Source organism: Podarcis gaigeae (assembly GCF_964106915.1).
Source record: "Podarcis gaigeae genome assembly, chromosome: 10".
Classification (NCBI taxonomy): domain Eukaryota; kingdom Metazoa; phylum Chordata; class Lepidosauria; order Squamata; family Lacertidae; genus Podarcis; species Podarcis gaigeae.
This window is the reverse complement of record NC_139686.1, coordinates 25,439,324-25,466,432: the sequence shown is the minus strand read 5'-3', so window position 1 is coordinate 25,466,432 and position 27,109 is coordinate 25,439,324. Positions and strand designations below refer to the sequence as shown.

Here is a 27,109-nt window from a genome sequence, read left to right as displayed (position 1 = left end):
ACAAGGTTACACTCTCTCTGAAGGAGCAGGTACGCAGCTTGGGGGTACTGCTGGATCCATTGCTGTCTCATGAGGCTCAGGTGGCCTCAGTGGCAGGGAATGCCTTCCATCAGCTTCAACTGGTGGTCCAGCTGCACCCCTAACTGGGCAGAGATAGCCTAACTTCTGTTGTCTATGTTCTGGTAACCTCTAGATTAGATTATTGCTATTTTTTCAAAAAAAATTATTGATTTTCCAATTTTTTTCAACAAACAAACAAACAAACAAACAAACAAACAAATCTTAACTGTACTTAATCCAATCTTAGTAACATTGTTAAGTGACTTCCTCTAATCCCTTTGGATGAATTTCAATGTACCGTATATCATTGTAACAGTTTTCCAAAACCAATTTTCCCATAAAATTAACTTAATCTTAACATCTTAACATCTTTCTTTCTTTTCATTTTAACTTTAAACATATTATTCTCTAACATCATATATTTAAATCCTAAGCCAATCTGGTGTTTGCAAGTTTTTTTCAAATTAAGTTATCTTAACATATTTAACTAAATAGTCTTTAAATTTCATCCATTCCTCCTGGTACTCCTCCTCCTTTTGGTCGCAGACTCTTCCTGTCAGGTCGGCTAGCTCCGAAAAGTCCATAAGCTAGATTAAATTATTACAACTCATTATACATGGGACTGCCTTATTATTATTATTTTATACCTCACCTTTTCCCCTGGCAAAACTTTGAAGACGGTTTGGAAACTTAAACTGGTGCAGAATTCAGCAGCTAGGTCGCTCACTGGGGCAAGCCTATGAGACCAATTCTGTCCCAACTGTACTGGCTGCTGATTAGGTTCAGGGCCCAATTCAAAGCGCTAGAACCTGGTAGATATAAATAGTGATTCCCAAAAGGTGACTCTAGTGGAAATTGTCCCCCCAAAATAGGTATTTAAAATAATTCATTTTAAAACTCAAATTCAATTTTAAGTTCCCTCATGCCCACTATGGGCGGATCAACATCAGTTTTCTCCCCAGAGAGCTACAATTCTCAGCCTCCTTAAACTACAGTTCTCAGGATTCTTAGGGGGAAATAAATGTGTGTTGGGTGTGCTTTAACTGTATAATCTGGATTAGTCCCCAACTGGCACCAAGCAAAACCATGTTTGAGCTGCAGATTTTCAGAAACTCTTCAATACATGTTTGAACTGACTCCATAGCTCACTTTTACAGTTGCAATAAACCATATTTCATAGTGCACAGAAATACTGGCTTTTGTTGACCAAAAAATAAAGTCTATTCCTTGCCTAGCCAACAGATAAGGTTCTAAAAGTTGGCTACTGCATTCCCATCTAACTGTATTCTCGCTAGCCCCAAGGGATAATGCACTCCTGATAATTTGGTAGTGCAATAGATTTTGCAAGATAAGTCTTTGTTTTCCCTTTTCCTGAGCTTCTCCCCTCTTTTTGTGCTCAGTTTTGCTCATTTCTCTTGTAAGCTGTCTGGACAGGGAGAAAGGCTTTAGTTTTAGGCAATTCTCTCCTTTTTTTTCAGCCTCCCTTTTATTGAATTCCAACCTCCATTTTCTTTTTCTTTTTCTTTAAATGGGGACATCATTTATCTTGGACTTTAAGTTGCAGAGGCCTGCAAGGGGCTTCTTTTTCTCTTTCCCAGCTGCATTTGTTGACACACACACAGTCATTCTGGGCTCGAGGTTTCTCTCCCCCCCCCCCCATGTCCTCCATCACCCCCCCCCCACAAAAGCAAGCCATAAAGAATCTACAGCTGTGCCCTTTATTAGCATAGTCATTCTAAGCACAAGAAGGAGAAAGAGACTAAATATATTACAGCCATTACCTCCGTCAAAAAGTGACAATTTAAAAACATTTTAGCTTTTCACTGGGAAAGCCAGGAGAACAAAAGCAAGAGCTATTAATTTTTTTATAAATGCTTTTTTTTAATATGGGTCACTTGGTCATAATCAAGCAAAAGTGTGGAAGAGTTCAGAGCTTGAGAAAAGCTTGTCAGATATTAGTTCTCTGAAGAATAAAAAAAAAAGAAAGCAACAATTAGGCTTCATAATATGCTAATTTGTACAAAACACACAACAGTGTGATGTGTGCCCAGGAAGATGTGGGTTTGTTTGGCTCTGTGCTCACCAATTCCATCTTGTATAATGCATGCATATTGCAATTTGGAATGAGCAAACCTTTCTTCTCCAGTTGGGAGTTAAGGACAGCTCAATAACAATAAATAAAAGAACAGCATTTGTGTTTTGTAAAAGAAAGTACTAATTGCCCTTAAAGAGGTCTAGAAATCTGGAAGGAAAGCATTCATCCCAACTGTCCCTTTTTACAGTTGACATTTCTAGAAGTTGTTGCTGGTAAATTGTCCCTGGTTTGGCCTTTTAGGGATGGTTTGTTAAAATGTTTGTAAGTGCAAGTTTTTGGCGCTGCAATTCTTCCATTTTGAGCACTCTCTCACCCCAGCCTCTCTCAAACAATCCCCAGTCTTTTGGCAGTTAGATTTTCAAAATCTAACAAACTGTCATGGGCACCACCGAATACATTTGCCCTTCCATTGGCAGGGAAGTTGGTGGTGCTGACCCATGACAAGGCCTTCTTGATGGTAGCTCCCAATTTGTGTAATAATCTCCCTGAGGCACATCTGCTTTCCTCTTTATAAACCTAGAGGAGGAATTTAAAAGCATTCTTCTTCATCCAACAGGAGAGACAGATTTTGTTCTGGGCAATCTTTAAATTATTAGCTGTTTGGATAGGCAGATGTTTACAGATATTATTAATGAGTGGTCTTCAACTAACTATTACTCAGAGCAGACTCACTGAAATGAATGAGTTAGATTTATTAATATAAATAGGCCTGGCTCTGCATAAAGCTTAATTGAATGCCACCCAGTGTTTTGAAATGTTTATTTTTTAAATTGCATTGTTTTGCCGCTTTGTTGTTTGTGTTCCTCTGGGCTTCTCTGGGAAGAAGGATGAATTTTTCAAACAATAATAATTAATGTCATAAACAAAAAAATAGATAATGCTCAGAATCTCCCTCAAAACAGGCAAGCCCTCCTCCCCCCAAAAAAATTAAAACAGGCAAAAAAGCAGGGAACACCTCCAAATCACACAAACTCCTCCCAAACAACAGCAGAATGTCAAGAACTCTTAACATTATTATTATTATTATTATTATTATTATTATTATTATTATTATTATTATTAGAGGTGCAGGAGACTTTGACAGGTGCAGGGAAGGGTGTTTGTCTGGGTGTGCTGGGGGGACTCCAGCATTAGAAGATAACAGTATGATCCCACACATATTTATTCAGAAACTTTATTTAGTGCAGTTTACGCTCAGGTAAGTATTATATGGTTGGCACATCTATCTGTGATGGGACAGAGAACACACCTACAAATTCATGGGCATGAATGCTGAAGTACTACGTGGGGCATAGCCTGTTAATTTTAAAACCTGTTGCAGTTATCATATGGAACCGTTGAAATCATTATTCGACCACCTTGCTTTTCTAGCAGATTTTAAATTAAGACAAATTATCATACTTTTGCCTTTTAAATTAGTAGAGGAATACATTTTAATCTGTCTGCTTTTAATCAAGTTAATGTTTCTTCCATAGAATGGTGCTTCAATGATTTTTATGTTATAAGGAGAACCTAAACTTGAGATCAGTTGGTCTGTTCTGCTCCTTTGTTTCTCCCTCCAATGTTTCTCCGATGAAAATAGGGACTTCTCATTCCATAATGATAATTTTACTATTTATACACCACATCTTATTGGGTTGCCCCAGCCACTCTGGGCAGCTTCCAACATATATAAAAACATAAAAAAGCATTAAAAAATAAAGAAACTTCCCTATACAGGATTGCCTTCAGATGGCTTAGGGGTTGGATAATTCCATACCCTCCAACATTTCTCCAATGAAAATAGGGACTTCCTAATGAAAAGCGACACATTCTGAAATCAAATCAGAAACTGGGATGGCTTCTCTAAATAATGGACATCCCTGGAAATTAGGGGCATTGGAGGGTCTGCTTTTGGGGGTTTGTGAATTTTGATAGACATGCCTTCCTATCACAGTGGTTTCAGTGTGATGTAACAGCAGTGTAAAAGTCAAATTAATTCAGAACTTGCTGATCCAAAGGCTGCATACCTGGCTGGCACAAATCAGTTTCTTTTTCTAAAAATCTAAAATATAATCCAAAACCGAGGTGGAGGGAAGTCAATTATTTGTATGATGCTTTTTGTTGTTTGTTTTCTTTTTTGTGGTGATTTTGTTTTGTTGCTGTTTGCGTTTGATTGGTTAACAAAAATTAATAAAAATATATTTTTTAAAAAATTAAAAATCCCTAAGCAAATATTAGCAATTACTGTATTTTTCCGTGTATAAGACACCCTCATGTATAAGACGCCCCCTATTTTTGGGGATTCCAAATTAAGAAAACACCCCTCAGCACTACCTGTGTATAAGATGAGCCCCAATTTTAAACTTAATTTTTGGTAAAAAAAAAATCTAGACTTATACACGGGAAAATACGGTATTTTCCATTAACAGATTCTAGGGAGATGCTGACATACTTGCTCATTTGTGGAATGCTCTCTCCAGAGAGGCTGACCTGGCACCATCATTATACATCTTTAGGCACCAGGTGAAAATGTTTCTCTATAACCAGGCCTTTGGCTGATTAACGTCTATGCATTTTAAAATGTGCTGGGGGGGGGCTGTTAGTTTCTTTTTGTTTTATTATGTATTTTGTATTTTTATGTTGTGAACTGCCCTGTGATCTTTGGATGAAGAGTGGTATACACATGTAATGTAATAAAATAAAAATGTGTTATCTTTCACAGGTGCATTAGAAAAGACTCAATCTTGCACATTGGCTTGTTTAACTTTTTATTCATCGAAGATTTGTAAAGTCTGTTTTTCCACAGTTTGAGCAGTAGAACAGTCTTTTTACAGCTTGTCTTATTAAAGTCCAGGATTTCATTAGCTGTTTTGTGCTAAGAGAATCCGATGGAATTCTCATTTAGAATTCTGCATACACTACAGTTTACTTTGCTCTTTCTGAATAAGATGCAAGAGGTGGATTAATATGGTAATGTTTGCTCTACTGGAACGGGGGAGGGAATGTCGTACATTAAAACCATTGTGGGTATTTACTATTTTAGCGAGGTAGCTCATAGCCATTAATTAAAAAAATGATAATTGGGTAGTGATTAATTAGAACTCATTAAAAACTTTTGGCAGGTCTACATATACAAAATCCATATTAAGTAAAAAAGAAAAAGAAAAATGGCCTCACATGAAAATGTGGTTTTTAAAATGGCAGCTTCTTTGCATTATTAATATAATGGATAGAATTCAACATTGCGCCATTACAAACATTTCCTTCAAGCAAGATTGTTCTGGTGTTCTCCTGATTCACCCAGAGCCAAGTTTTAGGGGAAATCCCCATTATACAAGCAGAAACCATTGTGTAGGCCTCTTGTTGTCAGGATTTGATAGGAGAATCCATTTTAAAAAATGTTTTTAAAGTTTTAAAGGTTTGGTTTTTTAATTAAAAAAATCAATATCCGCAGTTGTTGAAAAACTGAAGAAAAAACAATGATTTCCATCAGGTCCACATATTAGAAAGTGTCGTCCTGTTTGTGATGCTCCACCAAAGCTCAGATTTGCCTGTGTTGCTGTGACTGCATAACATCGTAATAATTATGTCCATGCAGTATTGGGGAATTGAGGCCGGTTCATCACCTTCTAGAATAGTTTTGCTATCTCTTTTTTTCTGTTCCCACTGGAGAAAAAGGAGCATTGTTCTGACACACACACATTTCTTATCTGACTGTCAAGGGAAGCAGCATAGAGCTGCAGGAGACAGTGAAGGCATATTGCCTGGAAACCACTGGAAACCACTGCCCTCCAGCTTCAGTTTTTTAGCCCACTTTTGTATACTTAACTTTCATTCTAGCATCAAATGCTAAAAAGTTTTTTTTAAAGGTGTCAAGCTTCTGAATTCTGCACACAGCATCTGCACCATGCAAATCACAGAATCGTGCAACATATATATAGTTGCGTATAAGAATACACATGTGCTCTTACATCAGACACAAAATTTATACACTTGTTATAATAGGATCCCTTGAGTTCACACTTGTTTTGCAAATAATACCAAGGAGACCAGTATCAAGAAGCAGAGGCTGATTTCATTTCCCTTGCTTCATTTCTACTCCCTTTTCAACAGACGATTTCTGCAAGATCTCTGTTCCCCTCCAAACCGTGATATTTTAGAGCAATTCCTATAAGCTCTCTTTACAAGAGGAAAGCTTGTATTCATGTTACCCCACCTGTAGACTGTTTAAAAACAAGAGAGATTTAGAACAGGAAAACCTCAAGTATGTTGGAGAATCTTAATGCAGAACTACCAACAACTTAACTCGCTTTCTCCATGCCCTTTGCCCCTGAGGCAGGAAGTCTCATACAGCCATCATCTACAATATTAGATCTGATGGAGCTGGGGTAAGAAGTGCAAAGGGAAATATCTGGGCCAATAAAGGCCCAGAGACTGTACTATTAGTTGGCTACTGTGAATAGGTCTGATGGAGGAACGTGATGGATTCACCATGGATTGGTAAAATTGGTACAGGGGCCTCTTTTCAGTCTGCCCTGGAAATCATGGCTAAGCATAGAATCAAAGCTGCAAAAAACCATGAGAGTCATCTAGTCCAACCCCTTGCAATGCCAGAATCTTTTGCCCAGTGAGGGGTTCGAACCCACAAACCTGAGATTAAAAGTCCCATGCTGTACTGACTGAACTATCCCAGGTCCTTAAACGCCATGTAAACTCCCCACAACGCGGCACCGATCCACACAAATGACAACTGCACACGACTGCCATAGCAGGCTGCATACTCCTAGTGATGACTGGGAGGGGGGGGGCTACTTGGTATAAAACCAGACCATAGAATAGATAATGACTTATTGGTGCTCAAACCATGCAAAGCAACAGCCATTGGACAGCAATCACTTCATCAACTTAAACATTTTACCAACGTATTCCTAAATAAAGATACAAACCATACTATATGTGGTTGGGTGAAGAACAAACACAATGGGTTGTATCCATCAAAGTTCAGTTCACAGCAGATCCACTGAATTTAATAGACCAAAGTCCGTCATGTCCATTAACTTCCATGGGTCTGTAGAACTAGTTTTGGGTACAGCCCAGTGACTGGAACCATGAATTATCCCATCAAGCGATTTAGAGAGTCGTGATTGTAGTAATTTAAAGACATTTATTTAAAAGAAACATTGGGATGGGAGTGTCAAGATGATCTCTGGAGAATGGGGTGAATGAAGCCTGTTTGGCTGAAGAGGCTTCAGCATAAAACTAGTTGTGGCTGCAAATTCATGAAATTCACTGTGTTAGCAACACCATAGAGGCCCTAAGGAAGTTAGATTAGCCTCAACCAGAGCCAGGGCCTTTTCAACACTGGCTCCAGCCTGGTGGAACGTTCTGTCTCATGAGACCAGGGCCCTGCGGGATCTGATTTCTTTCCGCAGGGCCTGTAAGAGTTGTTCCGTCTGGACTTTGGCTTAGAATTGATTCGATTCCCTCCCCCCCTTTCTTTTTTCCTTTCACCTCTTGTGAAGAGGCTGCATCTTAATGTTTTAATGTTGTATTTTAGTCTTGTTTTTTAAGTTGTATTTTAATCAGCTTGTTTTTATTATTGGTTGTTAGCCACCCTGAGCCCGGTCTTGGCTGGGGAGGGCAGGGTATAAATAAAATTTATTTTATTTTTATTTTTATTTTAAGTCTTGCCTCAATGTATTGAACCCAAACTTATTACAGACAGGGAAATGAATTGAGCAAGGACACAATCTACTAGGAAGTTCTACAGTGAAAACCCCATTGAAGTTAGCAAACACTTCTTGGTAGATTAAGGAGGAAAGGAGGAGTGGCGAAATGACATGGGAATTTCAGTTCTAAAAATTCACAATGCTACATATTTAATTTATATAAAGTTTTATTGATAGAATGCAACACGTCCTCCACTGAGCATTTATTATAGTTAGGTTCTTTCCACATAAGCAACATAATTCAGCACAATCTGCCCTCCATTTCCATTGCTTCATACATTAGAGACTATTTTCATACATAATTCTTTATAAAGACATCAGAGCAGCAAAAAAGGAATGTTTAACACGGCATTTTCCCAACTCTTTAGTTTAAGCCTCTATCAAGCCTTGTCAACCCATGTTTTCAGGCCAGCCTTCGCCCCCAAGACCAGGGGGTGGTTTTTTTAACAGAATTATTCACCTAGGCAGGCATGGCCAAGCAGCCCTCCAGCTGTTTTGGGACTACAACTCCCATCATCCTTAGCTAGCAGGCCCAGTGGTCAGGGATGATGGGAATTGCAGTCACAAAACAGCTGGAGGGCCAGGTTTGGCCATGCCTGACCTAGGCCATGTAGAGAGCCCCTCTGCAGTCACAGGATTCAAGCCCGTTATCTAATGTGAATCTGGGGACAAATGAAAGTGTCTAACAAAATAGATATTCAGTTGATCTAAATCTGAATGCTTTAAAAAGACTTGGCCATCCTTCAGAGACTGTTTAATTATGGCAGCCAGGCGCGCTCGCGCACACACACACACACACAGACCGGAGATTTAAAAAGCTGTGCCGTTTGGGTAGCTTGTTCCTAAGCCAGTGACAATTTTACTGTGACAACTTTTATTTAACATTTCCCCTAACATTTATCCATCTAATTAGGCAATCTATTTCCTGCCTTTTGACAGAGGACTGATGTAAGGCATCTAAAAAAGGGGTGTGTGTATCAGATAAATATTAACATTTATTTATTTTTAAATTTCACACTACACTTTTCATCCCACTGAAATACAATTAGCTTTTAAGTTAATAAATGGGGTGTTTTGTTGCTATATAAATCGAGGCCTTAAAAATGCTAGTATAGTTACACCACAAAATTTATAATTCAATCCATTTTGATGGATAAAACATTTGCTGCAACACTGAAGGGTCTAATATTTAGATAATAAAAGATGCTGTGGGTGAAGGGAAGGTGGGTGAGAAAGAAAAGCAGCTGATATTCTAGTCAGAGTCTGAACTCTCTTGCTCGTTGGTCTGATACTGACAAACTACTTCTTCCAAAGGCGTCATTGTGCCATCTGGTCGCACTCCCATTGGTGTTATAACCTTGTCCCTGCAAACAAGAAAAATATATATGTTTTTTTTCTTATTAAAAAAAGAGCAGAGAGAACTAGCCTATTCACCTCACTTCAGTAACTCTGTGTGTCAGATTAATTGTAGGCCTACAACAAAACTATAGGTTTTCCAAACTTCCGCCATAGGTGGATGAAATCACTTTTATCTCTACCACAGTGCCAACATTTGCCATCTCTTCTCCTCATTTCCCCCCTAGGTAGCTATTGAAAAAGCAGACCTTATTAAAAAGAGAATTCAAAATGTCTTCTGATGCATATATTTCTGGTCCATGGTCTCTGACACTCTTAATTTTTATTTTTCTGTGAAATCTCATTGAATCCCCTCTTGTTTTTGTTGAATTATATAAGTAAAATAAAATTAAATAAAACCAAACCATCAGATCCAAGCACTGTATATTATAACAATGGTAAAAGCCCTGGAAAAATAGCCAGAAACCTAATAGAATGGATTTAGTAAGGAAACTCTGGGAACGAATGACTTTAGTAAAATTAACTGAAATGACTAAAGAGAGAAAAATGTTTAGAAATTATAAGGAGTTTGAATTTAGTAACATAACGTACAAAAAAGGATTAAAAATCTCAAGGGGTAGATCATTTGTTTATTTAAAAGAAGGAAAGGAATGAAAAGAAGTACCCTCTCTTGCTCTGAAGCATAATTAGGTAATAACATGTTTTATATTTATTAACAATTTGTCATAATTTTAATATGTATATTTAGAAGTATATAAAAGCATTAGCAAATAGACCAATTATGTATATACTGAACTGTATGTTTTGATTAGATAAAGAATAATTATCTAAATGAAAAAGCCAACACTAATTGGAAAAAAAAATCCAGATATTAAGTCATTCTCATTTTTGAGGGAGCTCAAATCCTTACTATGAAAGAGTGAACAGAGCTTCATACAAAATTGATTGGAGGGCAGGGGAAAACAGGAGCACAACACTAATAAAGACCTAATTCAGGCAGGCCACATTCATGGAGCCAATTAAGACCAATATGAAAAAAAGAGAAGTCAACCACTAATGGGCTAAGGACAAAGAACAGGTTCTCTGTTTAAGTAAAAATAGGGAAATAAAGAAACTGCCTTTGTTAATTCTTAAATCCTGCTAACATGGCTGTTGATGTCCCACCTGTCATGTGGGGAGCACATTGCTACCCCTCCTGCTTCAAAACCACAACTGCATACATATTCATTTCACTGAGTGAAAGTAGTCAGTCAGGAAAAGAGATCTGGGCTACACAGCCAGCCTCTAGTGGTGCTTAAGGACTTGTGGATTCATTTAGATTCAGTCAGCTTTCCCTCTCTCTCTCTGCCGCCCCTCCTTTTTCTTTTTTAAACTGTTGCTTTTGTTTGCAGCTGTTTAATTACAGGATTGACAGCCATTTTAATCTCTTCAAAGCTCTGAAGGCCTCTCACAGCTAATCCAATTATATCTACTCCACAAGCTACAGCCTTATGTAAAGATGATTAATTATTGATTAAGCCAATCAAACAGTATTAGCAAAGATTTATTTAAGCCTTTCATTGCCTCACATCTGATTATAATCTCGTTTATTATATGTGGATTATGGAAAAAGCTGTAAGGCCAAGGAGGGCAACATTTTGATCCTCCAAAACACACACACACAAAAAAAACCCCACATCCCATCACCCCCACACCATATTTTCAGAGATTATTTTTTTAAGTATACATCACTCTTCACAGGTGTCTCTCAGGTGTTTCAAAACTGGTTTAGGAGACGCCCATCACAGTGTCAAAATTGGTTATACAAAGAATGAAATCACCAAGATTATGAGAGAGACATGAAACAACTTCCACCAATTAAGGCTGCAACCCCTATACTTACCTGGCTGTAAGTTCCATTGAGCTTAATGGAGCTCATTTCTGATTAAACATATATAACGGAGTGTACTGTAAGTGAGTGATGTCAGGGAAGCAGGAAAAGTAGCAACTTCTTATAAAATATAGCCACAAACCCAATAGTGCAGCAACACATGTTCTGAGTAATGCAGGTGCCAGGAAGATTACAGGAAAATTAAGAGAATAGTGGACTTCATTCCTATGCAATACTTCCGTAATACAGAACTACTTGCCACATTCCAAAAACCTGACCACCAGAGTAGAAATGTTAGCTCTGTCCTCTAAAATATGAAATACGGCCCATAATCCATCACTCTAAGAAACTTTTTCACACACAGAATATTTTAATCTTCTAAATGAAGCAAGGGAGAAATCATCAGAACCAAACATTTTGCAAGGCAGAATTATGACTTCTGGGGCACTTTTCATTTTTCCCCCCCAAACAGAGACACATGTATTAATATATTTTATGAACATGTTTGACTGACCCTTGATTGAGAACTGCCAAGTAAGTTTGGAGGATTTTTTATAAATAAAAAAGGATTATATTCAACAATTCTTAAAAAACATGCTATAATGAAAACCTTAATATGATGCATTCTCCTTCTCTGTTAGCAGATATCCCATTAATCCCTTCAGATTCACCTACACAATCTTTGCTTCTGCCTCCTGCTTGCCATTTAGCTTGATAACGACTCCAAAACCATTCCCTTGTTCTCAAGGGTCTTTCTTTCTTGCCTGCCCTGTGCACAACAGGTCAGTGTTAACACATGGAACTAATGGCGGTTCTCTGTAATGAAACAATCACATTGCAAACACCGGCCTGTTCCTTTGATAAAATAGTGTATTGGGGACCTATTCACCTCCCTATAATTGAGTGCTACATAATAGTGCCAATCCTTTTATGTACAATATTTTGTTCCACAATTAGAAAAGGCGAGGAAAAACCTATGGAAGCGTTGCTTTCTTCAGTCACTGCCATGATTAATTCTGTATTTTTAATGAGTAAGGCTGCTACTTAGGCCAGTTCTGTTGCATACTTGTTTTGTTGACTTCGTGTCAATGTACAACAAAACCCAAACTATGGTAATTGGGACTGTTTCATCAGCAAAAGCATTCCTGCTATTAATACAACATTGGCTTGGAAAAAGCACTCTGTCGTTTTAATTCAGACTATTAATTCATAACTGTGCCACCAATTTATAACTGCCGGAAAAAGTATTTAATAAGCATTTTAATTAATACGGAAAACATCCAGGCATGCATGATGTGCAAAAACAAAAAATTGCAGACTAGTTGTTTAATTTAGCTATATTTTACATTTTATAAAACAGACAGCAGTTTTGGGAATACCAGTGTTTGACAGATTAGGAAAAACAGATTCTTAAACATTAGCTATCTAGCACTCTTCTGGAATACTGTGCAAAGCTTTCTACCGCTACTCTTTTGAGTATTTACATGATTCATCATTTAAAAGGAATCCTACTAAGACTCTCCAAGTCAAACAACCTTGATGTTCTTCATAACATCTAAATTATGAAGAAAATGTGTCTAGGCCCAGAAGAATACAAAACATTTATCCAATTATTTGGAAAGCTTCATGCTCATATATGGCTAATGAGGAATATTTGGGTTTGTGCATTTGCAGCAGCACAGCTGGATGTCTTCATCTGCCCCAGTCGCAACAAAACATATCTTTCCCATATCAGTCTCTACAGTCACAGCAGGTGCTACAACCTTCCAACAGCTTGATCTCACCCCCAAAGGCACATTCCTCCGCTGTCTCTCGAAATAGGATGCCACCTAGCCTCCAAATTTCCAGGTAACCTCATCAAGCAGCTTCATACAGATGTCAAACAGCATTGGAGATGGAATGGAACCCTGAGGAAACCCATGGATTAACTTCCACGGGGTCAATCAAACAGAAGCCTCTCAATGCTATCCTCTGGAACTGGCCTGGTTTGCAGAACCACTGCAAAACCGTGCCTTCTCCTTCCAACCCACCGAGTGTGTCCAGTAAAATACTATGGCTGATGGTATTAAAAACCACTGACAGGTCCAGGAAAATTAATAAGAGACTCCATCTATCTCAGAAATCATCTTTCAGGGCTACCCAGGCCATTTTAGTCTCAAGACCAATCTACTGAGCCAAAGAATTTCTCCCTCAGAAATGAAAAGCAACTTAGTTACATTACCTAGAAAGCTTATCAAACATATTGACAAGTTTCATTGCTTCATATTCTTTTTGTTCTTCAGTCATTTCGTCCATTGGGTTGGGCATTGGTTCTTCTAAATGACCTGTAATAAGGTTGATGCTTTGTGGTCGGGGGGCGGGGAGGGAAGGGGAAAGAGAATGTAAGAAAAAATAAGATTTTTTCCCATGAGGCAGCTTTAAAAAAACCAAATATAACCAATAATCCTTCACAAAGCTTATTCTTTATTGACTTTATAGCTGACATCTAAGACACATGAACATACCTAAATGCTTAATGGCACCAAAACCTGTGAGTAGTCCCAACTTTCAAATCTACATTGGCTTATCTAGTTTGGCTTATCTACCAAAGAACCCTTAGTAATAAGCTCACCAGGCAGGCAATTCTAGGAGTACCTTGGGCACCCATTACAATCAAGGTCACTTGAAGCTACCGTATTTTTCGCTCTATAAGACGCACCTTTTCCTTCCTAAAAAGTAAGGGAAAATGTGTGTGCGTCTTATGGAGCGAATGCAGGCTGCGCAACTATCGCTGAAGCAAGAGGGAGAGCTGCGCAACAATCCCTCTTGCTGTTCTGGCTTTAGGGATAGCTGCGCAAAGCCTCTTCAACAACATTTTATTCAGAATATTTTTTTTCTTGTTTTCCTCCTCTAAAAACTAGGTGCGTCTTATGGTCGGGTGTGTCTTATAGAGCAAAAAATACGGTAATCAAAGTTTTAGTCCACAATTCAGCCCTTTGTGATAAAACAGAGGTCCAAAAAATTAAAGAACATATCTTAGACAACGTTAGAGACAAGACCGGGGTGGCTAACATGGTACTCCTCCAGAGGTTGTAGACTACAACTCTCATCAGCAAAGGTCACATGAGTTGTAGTCCAAACATCTGGAGGATACAAAGCTGACTACAACTAGTCTAAACTTAATACACTGGAGGCGAGAGGGGTTGAGGTGAGAGACCCAAGCAGTACCATACTTTGGCTTTGCAGATTTGTATTCTTCAGTGTCTGTATCTTCGTCATCCGAGTACCAGGTTTCCCCTCTTCCTCCTGCTAATAGGCCCCTTGCTGCCAGTAGCCCAGCTGCATTGCCATAGCCAGTGTACTTCAGTAAGCTGTCAACTGAAAAGTGAGAGAGAGAGTTCTACAAGTTTGTTAAATTTAAGTCACATTCAAACATAAACGAAGTCTTCAGATTGTCTGAATGCTCCCTGTCTGATGTGGCATGGAACAGTTCTAAGATGCCAGTGAAGTTGGCATGTCTTCTGCTTTTCTACAGAACTTAAGAGTTGAGAAAAAGAAAAGAGAAAAAAGTTATTCAACTAAGAAAAGCAGCATGCATGGCTAAAGGAAAATATTGTCACCTAAAATAACCTAATTTAAACCTTGATTTTAGAATTTTACACTTCTTGTGGCAACTAAATACTTGCATTTCCAATTTCTTATATAAAATGCAAGATGTTTATATATAACTATATAGTACAACTGTCCATACTGGAGAAATGACAACACTGTTAATGTGTGTGTGTGTGTGTGGGCGGGGTGTTACAGAGTTGCCTCTAATTCAGACGTGCAAAATAAACCCACTAGGTTTATTGTCCCACCTGAAAAAACTTTTTTTGTGTGTGTTATGTGAGTACCCAATAATCCCTCCCCCCTAAGAAAGAATCGTTGCAAATTACTGATCACAAGCAGGAGGATAAGAGCTGTGTGGAAATTAATTACTAATCAAAGATATGGCTTGTGGGAACATCGAGAAAGGAAAGAAAGTTCTCTGTGACACAGTCATAAAAAGAGATTGTTATGGCAGGCCTGCCCGCAGGAGGAACGAGGGGGAGGAGGACTATGGCTGTTACTATCATCGGAATGTGAGTTTGGCCTGGCAGGGCCCCCGGAGAAAATTTATGAGAGCGGCAGGCCTGTGGAGATCAGGACAGACTGTGAGAAACGTTTTGTACAGAGGTGTTGAAATGATGTCTATTTTGATATGGCTCTTGGATGAGTGTAAAATCCACACAGGACATAACGACATTTGTTTTGAACCCACTTATGGAGACTATCAGAGATCACAAAGAAAGGAATATATGATAACAAGAAGAAGAAGATGAGGAAAACAACAAAGAGAAGATTGAATAGAACTGTGAATACTATTTGGACAGAACTATGTATATTAAAGCAGCAGCAAGAGTGATGTTTGGATCCCTTTCAGAGCTCGAAGCATGGGTACCCCCAACAAAAATTTTAAAATTTGGCTGTGTAATTTGGAATTAATGTGATTTGGAATTAATGTGATTTGATTGGCCTGTTAATAAAAATTATTTTTTTTTAAAAAAAAAGGTTTATTGTCCCACCTGCCCATATTCAAGTAGGCATTTGTGACATATTAACAACTTCAATAAACTCTCTACCAGTTTAAAAACTTTCATTTGTGACTGTTCAGAAGCAAATTCTATTTGTCAGAAGATAACCAGGCAAGCAATTGTTCAGAAGTCTGGAATAACCACCCACATTCATTATAAGAACCAGCCTGTACCTCTCTCCTTGCAAAGAACAAAAAGGAATTCTGCAGCGATTTGCTTCACTCCTAGGTCAACGTGAGTCATGAGTCGCACTAGTTTGTTTCTCAGTGTTGTGCCAACTTCAGGGCGATTAGATACATCTCTCAAGGGAGGCAACACCTAAAGACAAAAACAAGTAATAAGAGCAATTAATCTCCAGTGGAAAGTGTTCACCACACTTTCTTATTCAAAAGTATTTGTAAAAATTCTGCTTTAACACTCTGCCTAGCTCTACTTAGCCCCATTCCTTTGTTGCTGCTGAGCAACTACTAGTAAGAGAATACAGGGAAGAGACCCAGCTGCTCAGACCCACTCGCTTGTCTCAAAGGTCATCAGTGGGAGACAGTGCCCGGTAGGAGACCAAGGGGAAAGGATAAGAGCAAGAAATGCTGCCTGAATAATCTTGGTTCCATATGGGCATCATGCAGCTTCCGTTCCTGTACTCCAGGGATGGGAAACCTGCCCCCCCGAAGCTGTTGGTTAACTCCTGTCAGTCTCAGTCAGCCTGGCCAATGGGCAGGGACGATGGTTGCTAGATTCCAACTCCATCTCAAGGGCCAAAGGTTCCCCCATTTGAGTGTGAGTTTTTTGCAAGCAATAATTTTGCAAGCAACTCTAAGGGCTTCCCAAGGCTACAAAGCAAGATAAAGGTATTATAATACCTTGTGAAAATATAAACAAGATCCCTGAATATTTAAAATAGCCTTCCTGTCAAGTGTTTGTATTCCTTTGTTACCTTCATCTCTGTGGTATCTCACCTGAGCTTTAATAAACTTCCTTATGTTCCGGTGAGATCGGCAGCATCTTGTTAGCAAACTGAGAACTGGAGTGAGACCTTCCCGATAGCTGCTTCCCTAGAATAAGAAATCACAAGACAACATCATTTTTCTTCCAAGAACATTGGGATTTTCTACCATACTCCATATTCCTGCTCTAGTGTTTCTCAAAACAAATCACCAAGTTTCCACAGCAGGTCCCTCGTGTCTTTCCCATACCATTTAAAGAGCATTTCCACACCTGAAAATTCACAAATGAATGCCTCCAGAGCTGTGATTGGCTAATGTTCCCAGGCGTGTTTATGACATGTTTTCAGACATGTGGATGATTTTCAAATATTCCTGATCATGATGTATGCATTGTACATTGGGCTGTCTCTGAAAAAGGTTCGAAATCAAAGCTACTGCAGAATGTAGCAGCCAAAACATGAACGGGGACTACGCAGTCTAAATTACATTGGCTGCCAATCTGAAGTGCTGCCTTTGACCTGCATGGTTCAAGACACCAATACCTTAAAGCCTCCTTTCCCCTGTATAAGCCTATCTAGACACTGAGATCATCATCTGAAGACATCCTGTGTGTCTCCACCAAGAGATACTCGTAGGGAGGAACAAGATAACAGGCCTTTTCTGTGGTAGCCCCCCAATTATGGAACACCTTGCACAAGGAAGCTCACTTGGTCCCAACACTGCCTTCCATGCATTAGACAGCACTAGTGGTCTGCCTTTCAATAGTTGTTTAGTGTTTATTCTTGTCTAGGTAAGGAAATGATATTTTCTGATTTTGGATGAACGATATGTTCCATCTGTACTGTATTATTTTAATGGCTATGTGATGATATGTTGGTGTGTGTGTGTGTGTGTGTGTGTGTGTGTGTGTGTGTGTGTGTCTGTCTGTGTGTGTGTGTGTACACACACTCGAGGACCTCTGCTGATTGTGGGAAGCAACAAATAGCTTTTACTTTAATAAAACTAATCAGTCTATGTTTCATTTGTGGGTTTTATATTAAAAGCAGTGCTTCAGTGAGAAATAGCTGTATGTTTGTGTGTGCATGTGCTGTTTTGTTTGCTCTGCACAGAGGATCCCTCAAATATGGCATAAATATTTGTTTTTATGCCCCCCTAGTATCTAATAAAAATATTGATATCAATCACACTCATCTTTCTACACACTTGTATGTGATTTGGTTTGTAGGCAAACACTGAATATGTAACACAATTTTTTAAAATAAAAAACCTAGGTAGACCTAACTACCTGACGTTGCATTTCCCCAAGGCCATCTTCCAAACTTGAAAATATTAGATGGTTAAGAATAAGTAAAAACTTGGGGATTTCTGATTCAGGCCCATTTTTGTTATTAAGAGATAGCTTGTGTCAGCTTTTAAGGCCCAACAAGACATTATTACTGCAAGCCATATAACAGGTTCGCAACAATGTGTGCTTTTATTCAAGTGACAAAAGGCCGTGAATGTGATTGGTGAAGTGACCAGGAGGTGAGGGGGATACTTAATGCTTTTCTCCAAATCAAAGTCTTTCCAGAGGTGGCTTTTCCACGCACAGCTGTTTTAAAAGATGGCATTTGTCACAAGACAACGAACATCTAATTAATGTATAAAAACAATGATTTTAGCTCTTATATAAAACAATCTAACCTTGTCAATTCTCTTCTCCATGAACTTCAATAGCACCTGAATTGCATCCATATTCATGCCATTATATTTGATATCTGTGTCCTCGGGATCCTCTTGTGTCGATGGACTGATAAGGACATCCAGACAAGAAACCGGAACGTTGCTTAAAAGGTTGATTGCGTTGCTGAAACAGATTTTAAAAACATTCTCATTCATGACACTATTTTCTTCATACCGTGCCAGCAAACACCACATCTGAATGCCAAGCATTTGTGCTGAAGAACCTGTATGTTCTAGCATAACAGTAGATTATAATGCTGTACCTGTATAACACATAGTACACCCCATTCTAACATTTCGTCTTAGATTCCAAAGAATTTTCAGGGATTTGGTAGACTTTGGGGAGATTATCAAATAAAGGAAAAGGTAAATTCCAAAGTTTAAATAACAACAGGATTGCAGGTATACTTCAATGGAATGGAAGCATGAAGTGTAGAAGAAGGTACGGAATTCATCTTCCTAAAATTCTTAGCATTTTTAAGCAGCAGCAAGTTCTTAGCCCTTTTGAAATTTGTTTATTAGATTTATATGCCACACTTCCTCTCAAAGGAGCCCAAGAGTGGCAAACGCCCAAAGAATAACATGTCTACAAATAATTCCAATACAGATGCAGACTGGGAAAGATCTCTACTTTAAAGGCTTGTTTGAAGAGACCAAGCTACTCCCTGGTGTGAGCGCCTCCCATGAATGGGCACACACACAAAACCTCTGTTTTGTTTCTTTCACACACACCAAAGTCTTTGGCCATATAACGAACACATGATGTCGCATGTAGTCTGGGGTTTGGCCCATTTGAAGCATATATTCTGTGAGTATGTTTTGCCTTCTCATTGTGCCACATATATAGCCTGGATTGTGTTGTGGTCTGTGCAGGGGCCCAACAGCATGCACAGATAGTACTACTTGGTGGGCAGGGACTCAAATGAAATAGAGGCTTTCCTGAGATGATGTGATAAAAAAATAATAATAAATCCAGATCTCGCCATTTCTCTCAAACAAGCCCTAGGGCAGCAAGGACTGTTGTGAAGCCACAAAAGGATCACACTCCCCTAGGTGGGCCCTGCCTAAGTTCCATAATTTTTTACTTCAAGAACTGGCAATCCTACAGGCAACTGGCAGTAGAGAGAAAAGTCTTATGGGAAAGTAGTAAGGCGAAGTCTGGGGAAAAGAACACAAGTGAGCAGTCTGCATTAGAATTTGTGCACCAGTGATGTTATACATATAACCCTACCACCCATTCAGGCTTCTGGTTGGCCACTGTGAGAACAGGATGTTGGATTAGATGGGCCTTTGACCTGCTTCAGCAGGAGTCATCCTAGGTTATTATACAGCAATAGCTTGGAGACAAAGGAAATAGCTGCTTTGGTAAACAGCAGCGTCAAGATTGTTAGCAGGCTTCAGTTCCCTAGATAAGAGATGCTTCTTGAAATGCACTGGGAATAGCAATTTATACCAATTTGTCTGTTCTGGGTTTGTTTTTTGCAAAAGAAGAAAAACCTTTACAATGCTTACTCAGCACTGGCAGTTGTGTTAGGATTTATATTGCATTTTGATAAGTGGTTTTGTTCTGTTTGTGTATAATTTGCATTCCTTTTCCTGTTGTATATAAATTTTATGACCCAGCACTTTATGGTTTCTATGCATTAAGCAAATTAAAAGTTCCCATGCTGAAAAAATAATGTTCTAGAATAGCAAGATTCAACCTAGAGAAAGGTTTTAGGAGAAATTTGCATTGTTATTCTAATACACACCACTAAGATATCATGTAGTGGGAACTGCAATTTAGGCTTATCTAGTCTAGCTCATTTGTATTCCTTGTTTTGTGGTTTATTTCCATTCTGGGAAGTTGTTAGCTTGAAAAGCATTGCAAAAGGCTTTCTTAAGCAATTTTGATAAGCTTTGTTTTTCAAAATCTCCATCCTCTCAACCTCCACCCCCACCCAAACTACCTGTGTAGCTAGCTAATCTTAAAATCATACTTCCAAAGATTAGTGTGTTACAATTTTGATGGCTGAAAGATAACACTGTAGGCTAGACATCTCTTCTTGGCATTAAATTTAGAAGTTCACAAACTGCTTATGTACCTAGAAGGCATTTAAGCCACAACATTAGCACAGGCAAAGAGCAAACATACATTCACTTTTATTCTGATTCATACAGACCATACAGGCAAGTTCCACTGATTTCTAGTGTATCTAAGTCAGCAAATGGCTTCAGTCACTAATTCTTGTCTCTTATCTCACTTTGTGCAAACATTTTACTTAGAAGTAGTTACCAGAAGTTCTTTTTTGCACAACATCTTTCACCATGCCTGTGACCACAGTACTGTATAGCTCATTCTCCTTTTTTACTTTCTGGAAGCAGCATCAAGAGAAAGTGAGATGCAGAACACAAGATGGGAGGCTGGGTTTTGCTGTAGCTACCTCACATTTTGCAAGGTAACTTGCTTTCAGTAAAACTGAATTGGCAAGAAACAGCAAAATTGAATCAGGGGTGGGGACGGGGACTGGCAGCTTGGATAGTTTCCACAGAAGGCCCCTTTTTACTGGTTTCTTAATAAGAATGGTGTTCCCAAACACCTACAAAATTAATTTTCTGGATCACTGTGCTCGAGCTATTCTTTTCAATAACCAAAGCTTGGCTTTCTGATCTTTGTCACTCCGCCTGACAGTTTTATTTGTGGCCAAGAAGTGTATGAAATTCTCCAGCTACCAGGAAGTCAGTGACTGTGCACAGATCTGCACAATGGTGTTTGCATTCTTCCTCCAGGGGGTAGAAATGCTGTGTATATTATCCCCTCTCTCAGCTTCTTAGAGATCATTAATCACTGGGACATGACATCCACCTACTCACGCTCTCAGCCCCCTCCTGATATGCAAATGTGAAAGCAAACAACTGTTTAGCACCACTGAAAGCCTTGATTAAAGTTAGTTGGCAAACATGGCATTTACTTTAATGCATACAATAATTTAAAGAGTATCTTCAAATATTTTAAGTGACATGATGGATAGCACTATAAGATATATAAGCTTCTCATATGCATCCTGTTAGAAACAGGGAGGAATAAAAAGTATTCTATAATTTAAAGGCAACCAATTTATATAAGTGTTTTTAAAAGTCATTTGTCCCTTATTTTTCCCCCTTAAAATGATTTCTAAATGTAAATGTAATTTAAACATATATATATCCAAGTTTCCAAAAATATATATTTAGGTTTCTATTCACGGTCTATTAAAACTAAATCCATGTCCATATAACAAGCACACAGAATTAGAGCTTGCTTTTCAATGTAGAAGAATGAATAAAGCAAAAAGTATACGCCTAAGAAGCTCTCTGGGGTCTCAGGTAGACTTCTCCATCCCCTGCTACTTTTAAAGGTCAAGAATTCAACTTATGATAAAATGGCATGTCCAGTGGTACCTCTGGATGCGAATGGGATCCGTTCCGGAGCCCCATTCGCATCCAAAGCAGAACGCAACCCGCGCCTGCGTGTGCCGCAATTTGCTGCTTCTGTGCATGCGTGTGACATCATTTTGAGTGTCTGCGCATGCGCGAGCGGCGAAACCCGGAAGTAACACGTTCCGTTATTTCCGATCACCATGGAGCGCATCCTGAAAACCCTCAACCTGAAGCGACTTTAATCCGAGGTATGACTATATTGTCCTTCTATTTGAAAATGTTAAATTTTCAGGCTAGGCCAATAAAATAGAATGGCTATTTGCTTTCTATGTCATGCACACACACTATTCTGAAATAAATATCAGTTTTCGCATATAGAAAATTCTACTTCAAGCGGTTCTTTAGTTTCTTAAAGGTAAAGGTAAAGGGACCCCTGACCATTAGGTCCAGTCATGGACGACTCTGGGGTTGCGGCGCTCATCTCGCTTTACTGGCCGAGTTTCCAGGTCATGTGGCCAGCATGACTAAGCCACTTCTGGCAAACCAGAGCAGTGCACGGAAACACTGTTTACCTTCCTGCCGGAGTGGTACCTATTGATCTGCTTGCACTTTGACGTGCTTTTGAACTGCTAGGTTGGCAGGAGCTGGGACCGAGCAACAGGAGCTCAACCTGTCGTGGGGATTCAAACTGCCAACCTTCTGATCAGCAAGTCCTAGGCTCTGTGGTTTAGACCACAGCACCACCTGCGTGTTTCTTACATGGGTATAAATTTTTAATTTCACAATTGCACTCATAAGCAGTTGAGGGCGGCATAACCAAGGGTGTGGATTGTGTTATTGGACAATGAAAATGTTCTGGGTTGTATCTGAGTAAATAATTGTGTATATCCGGGGTAGGCAACCTAAGGCCCGGGGGCCAGATGCGGCCCAATCGCCTTCTCAATCCGGCCGGCGGATGCGTGTTTTTACATGAGTAGAATGTGTCCTTTTATTTAAAATGCACCTGTGGGTTATTTGTGGGGCCTGCCTGGTGTTTTTACATGAGTAGAATGTGTGCTTTTATTTAAAATGCATCTCTGGGTTATTTGTGGGGCATAGGAACGTATTCATTTTTTCCAAAAAAATACTGTCCGGCCCACTACATGGTCTGAGGGACAGTGGACCAGCCCACAGCTGAAAAAGGTTGCTGACCCCTGGTGTATGTGGAACACAGTTTGTGAGTAAAAGAGAACTTCCCTGTTCTCCTCCTATATGATCCCCAATCCTCTGGAGCAATTTGGGGTCGGTGAATAGGGGGCAACATTTGTAAAAAAAAAATTAAATTGTTATAACCACCAATAAATTTCTTTGATAAAACCAACCCTTCTCTTTGACGACTTTGATACACCTTCTGCTAAGAGACCTAAATCTTCCATGCAAAGAGAGTGAAGCAGTTCTGTGCTCTCTCACCCCTCTGCGCACATTAACATTTTTTGTTCGAGCACAGGACTCTACCACCAATAAGCCTCCATCCATCTTATGTAATTCATTGGGTTGACAAGGCTGATCATTTGCATGCTAACCACAATGAGTCAAGTATCTGTGTGTTCATTATAAAGTTTGCAATCCTCTATGGTTACAAAGAAACCCGCCGCAAAATATTTTTAGGTTTTTAGATTGCTTTTCCACCTTATAGGCCTTCAAAGGAATACATAAAAAGCAAAATAAAAATACTAAAGTACAAACCATTTTTGTTTACTAAAATAAGAAGTCTGTAATAGAGTCATAGTAATTTTTTATGGTTATGTACTCCAATACTAACAATTAACATATCATTCAAAAATACATCAGAAGCAAGCATAAAACTTCAGTTCAGACTGTTGCTCTTGAACAAAAATGTGAAGTACTACTTATACTTCCTAAATAAAAAAGGCAGGTGTGTCATCACATCAGAACTGCCATTAAATTTTCAAAGAGCAAGGAGCATTCCCTCACCAAATCTCATGGAAACACCTGGTAGGACATGTAGTTGTCTAGGTCTTCTACAGTCATGAGCCTTCCTGACAGCTTGACCTTAGCGAGCATGAAGCACAGTGATTTTGACCAAAAAGAAAGCGATCATTAGCAAAAAGAAAGAAAATTGCCTCCTCCAGGATATATTAACAGGTCTACATGTTTCAGGATGATATAGAACAGGGACATAACAGAACAAGCAGAGAAACACCTGGCCTTTTTAGCCAAAGAAGGTCCAAATGAAGAAATAGCAAGTCATGTGAGAGCCAAATATAAATATTAAAACGGCTACACACTACTACTACTACAGCACCAACCACTGGATAGTACCAAACAGGAGAGAATCCTAAAGGGTTTGTTATCCCACGGCCTGTTCAGATGTTACTCCCCCATCCTCACCTTCAAGCAAGATGAACCTTGAGGTTGTGTTCATTCTGTTCCCCATTCACTGTCAGAAGGGGGTGTGTGTGTGTGTGTGTGTGTGTGTGTGTTAGATATCCAGGTCAAGAGAGACCAAGTGTTCAAATGATGGTTTGGGCATCACCCTCTTTATGCACAGGAACACAGAGCAGAGATGCAGTGCATGAGTTTGAGGACTGTCCCTGAACTCACCATGTAGGGGAAGAGCAAAGTAATGCCCGAACAGTAGATATGGTAGATATGAGCAGGTAAGGGAACAGCACAAAACAACAACGTATTAGCCCTATTCAGGTGTACATAAGTGGGGCTTAAATGAACAGGTGAGAAGGAAAGAGTGCACATGTTTGTTAGCTCTGCTCCATCATTCCTATCTCCATGTGTTGAATGGCAACTGTTTGCAGAAAGGAAGCCTTCCTACTGCTGACAGTTGCCCTTGAATATGCAGAGGGAGAACAGTTATGCACATTGATGCATGCTCTATGCTCCTCATGTATTCATTTAAGCGACATTAAGAATGCCTGAATAGGGCTATTGAGAACAAGGAACGGAATTGTTAACTACAGAGTGCAGGGTAGAAAGACTAGGTTATGATGAGCCAGGGAAGACTGCAGAACTGGGTCGGGAGTCAGAAATAACGGAGCAAGGTTGATCACAGAGCGCTACTAACACGGTAGTGTGGCTGCAGCTGTTAAATGCCTAACATAAGGGATCAGGCAGAGCTAGGCATTAGCAAGATAAATAAACTCACCTTTGGCAGGCTTTGCTTCAGGTTATGCTCTTAATGCCAAGGCCAACCCACAAATGTTTTGAGATATTGGCAGGGAAGAAGGGAAACAAGTGAGCAATTAATGAGGTTCTAGGTATCTCAATGGTACCTGGTACAGAAGGCCACTGTTTATTTATATCAGCTGCTGGAAACCATGGGGTTGGGGTGGGAAGTGGGGGGGGGGGAGTGCTCTTGTGCTCGAATCCTGCTTGTGGGTTTCCTACAGTCACCTGGTTGGCCACTTAGAGAACAGGATGTTGGACTAGGTGGGCCACTGGCCCGGCCAAGCAGGCTCTTATGTTCTTATTTACAGCAGATTCTGACTTTTACTTGAAGTACCATACATACATATGGAGGATCAGAGCTTGAGGACCAAAGTATTAAGGGGCATGTTTGTGTGCCCATACACAAATGACTTGACTGTGCTGTCTATGGTTGTTGACCCCAGAACTAGAATTCTTACCAGACTGTGCCTTAAGCAGCAGCCCCCTCCCCCCCCCGCAAACCTATCTATCCTTAAGGCCAATTCACTCAGGTGAGCCCTTCCACCATTTTGTCAAGGCTGCAGAATCACAGAATTGGAAAGGACGCAGAGGGTCATCTAGTCCAACCCCCTGCAAGGCAGGAATCTCAACTAAAGCATCCATGACAGATGACCACCCAACCTCTGCTTAAAAACCTCTAATGAAGGAGAGTCCACCATTGGAAGCCATGTGCTGGTCCGGTGTACAAAGGAAATCTGCAATGGCAGGTACAGGGCCACACAACACAGTCTTATATTTCCAGAGCTTTTGAATCAAAATTTAATCTTCTATTTAATATGTACAACAGAGGAAAAGGCTTTCAAATATCCTCCAACACAAGGTTGTATCTTAAGATCCACACTTTTACTTAGATTCACCACTGTGAGTGCTTTGGGAAGGATGGAAATTAATCCTGGCTTAGACAATAAGTATCCAGTGCCAAGAAAAAAAACAAATCATCAGCCTTTCTGGGCTTTCTGTATACATCCTTGCTCCAGCAGAGGTAATCCACTTCACTTCTCTGCACACATGTACACACTTGTTAGGTAAGTCGTTTGATTGGCAACATGTCCAAGTGCTAAGCAAACTACTGCCATTGAACAGTACTGCTTTTGAGGCAACTGGCAAAAGTCTTATTCCAATAATTCTGCACCTTTATGTTTTACTTATTCAAAGAAAAAGGAAAAGATTTTACAAGTATTTGATTTCACTGTAAAAAACAACCCAAAGGTTAACAGAGTGCTGCAAGCAAAGATGTATTAGATCAAGCAGACAAGCACTTACCCCAAGGATGGGGAACTTGCGGCCTTGCAGATTTTGCTAGATGCCTGGGCCACCGGTTCCCTAACCCTGACCTAGCCAAACAAGAAGCATTTATTTCTAAAAGAAACGGACCTGTAATTTCACTAACCTGTGCAACTCTTCAGTTTTGTCTTCAGTAGGACCCAGAGTTAATAAGCAGTGACGAAGAATGGCAGTCATGTAACGAAATTCATGAGAATCGTTCTGTGGACATACAAATTATGAAGAGAAACATATTTAATTATCAAGGCTGCAAATGGGGACTTCTAAGAGTCCTAATTAGAACAGGGATTAAATTAAAAGGCTGGCACAGTACAAAACCCATATGGGTGTGTGAACTTTGCTTCATATGTTCACATGTTTTCTCAGTCTTCAAAATAAGTAATAGAAGTAAGGCTTCAATTATTATTCATGCAAAATCATGCCATTCTTGCCAGGTATTATTTTCTCCACAACTGAATTGGTTCTTCTTGACAGTTCTTCAAATCTGGTGTTAAAACAAACAATTCCCCCACCGCAGCAACCCGGCCTTCTTACATACATAGTCGGATCATCCAGTCTTGCCCTTCCCCATAGCTTCCTTTGCTCTTCTCCTTACTAAAGGCCAAAACAAGATGGGGCAGAACATGCAAGAAGCAATACTGTGCCCATGGGAAGAAATAGTATGTTACTTTCATTCATTTTGCCCCACAAAGAGCAAAGTTTATTAGGTCATAGTATTGCCATAACAACTCAATTGTACTTAATCACGTAAGGTTTCACTAGAATTACTGTGCGTAGTGAAAATGTGAAAAATAGGCACAGAACTACTGGCTTCATTATTCTTTTCTCCCATCAGTACAGTACAACAATAC

At 39.4% G+C, this 27,109-nt stretch overlaps 1 protein-coding gene across 4 annotated transcripts in view; it reads right to left on the bottom strand.

Annotated features, from left to right (window-relative positions):
* Positions 1-8,015: 8,015 nt before the first annotated feature.
* Positions 8,016-27,109, bottom strand: part of RIC8B (RIC8 guanine nucleotide exchange factor B) — a 28,750-nt gene continuing 9,656 nt past the window's right edge. For 2 of the 4 annotated variants that reach the window (XR_014555606.1, XR_014555607.1), the window contains exons 4-11: positions 26,365-26,459; positions 18,315-18,477; positions 16,644-16,739; positions 15,861-16,005; positions 14,305-14,449; positions 13,314-13,433; positions 8,468-9,230; positions 8,016-8,350 (exon numbers count right to left, since the gene is read on the bottom strand). Coding sequence is in view for 2 of the 4 variants with exons in the window: in XM_083700530.1 (XP_083556656.1) it covers positions 9,119-9,230; positions 13,314-13,433; positions 14,305-14,449; positions 15,861-16,005; positions 16,644-16,739; positions 18,315-18,477; positions 26,365-26,459 (876 nt within the window). In the remaining 2 variants the exon portion in view is untranslated. Of the gene's footprint in view, positions 9,231-13,313; positions 13,434-14,304; positions 14,450-15,860; positions 16,006-16,643; positions 16,740-18,314; positions 18,478-26,364; positions 26,460-27,109 lie in introns of all 4 variants that reach the window. The other 2 variants (XM_083700530.1, XM_083700531.1) reach the window with 1 other exon arrangement.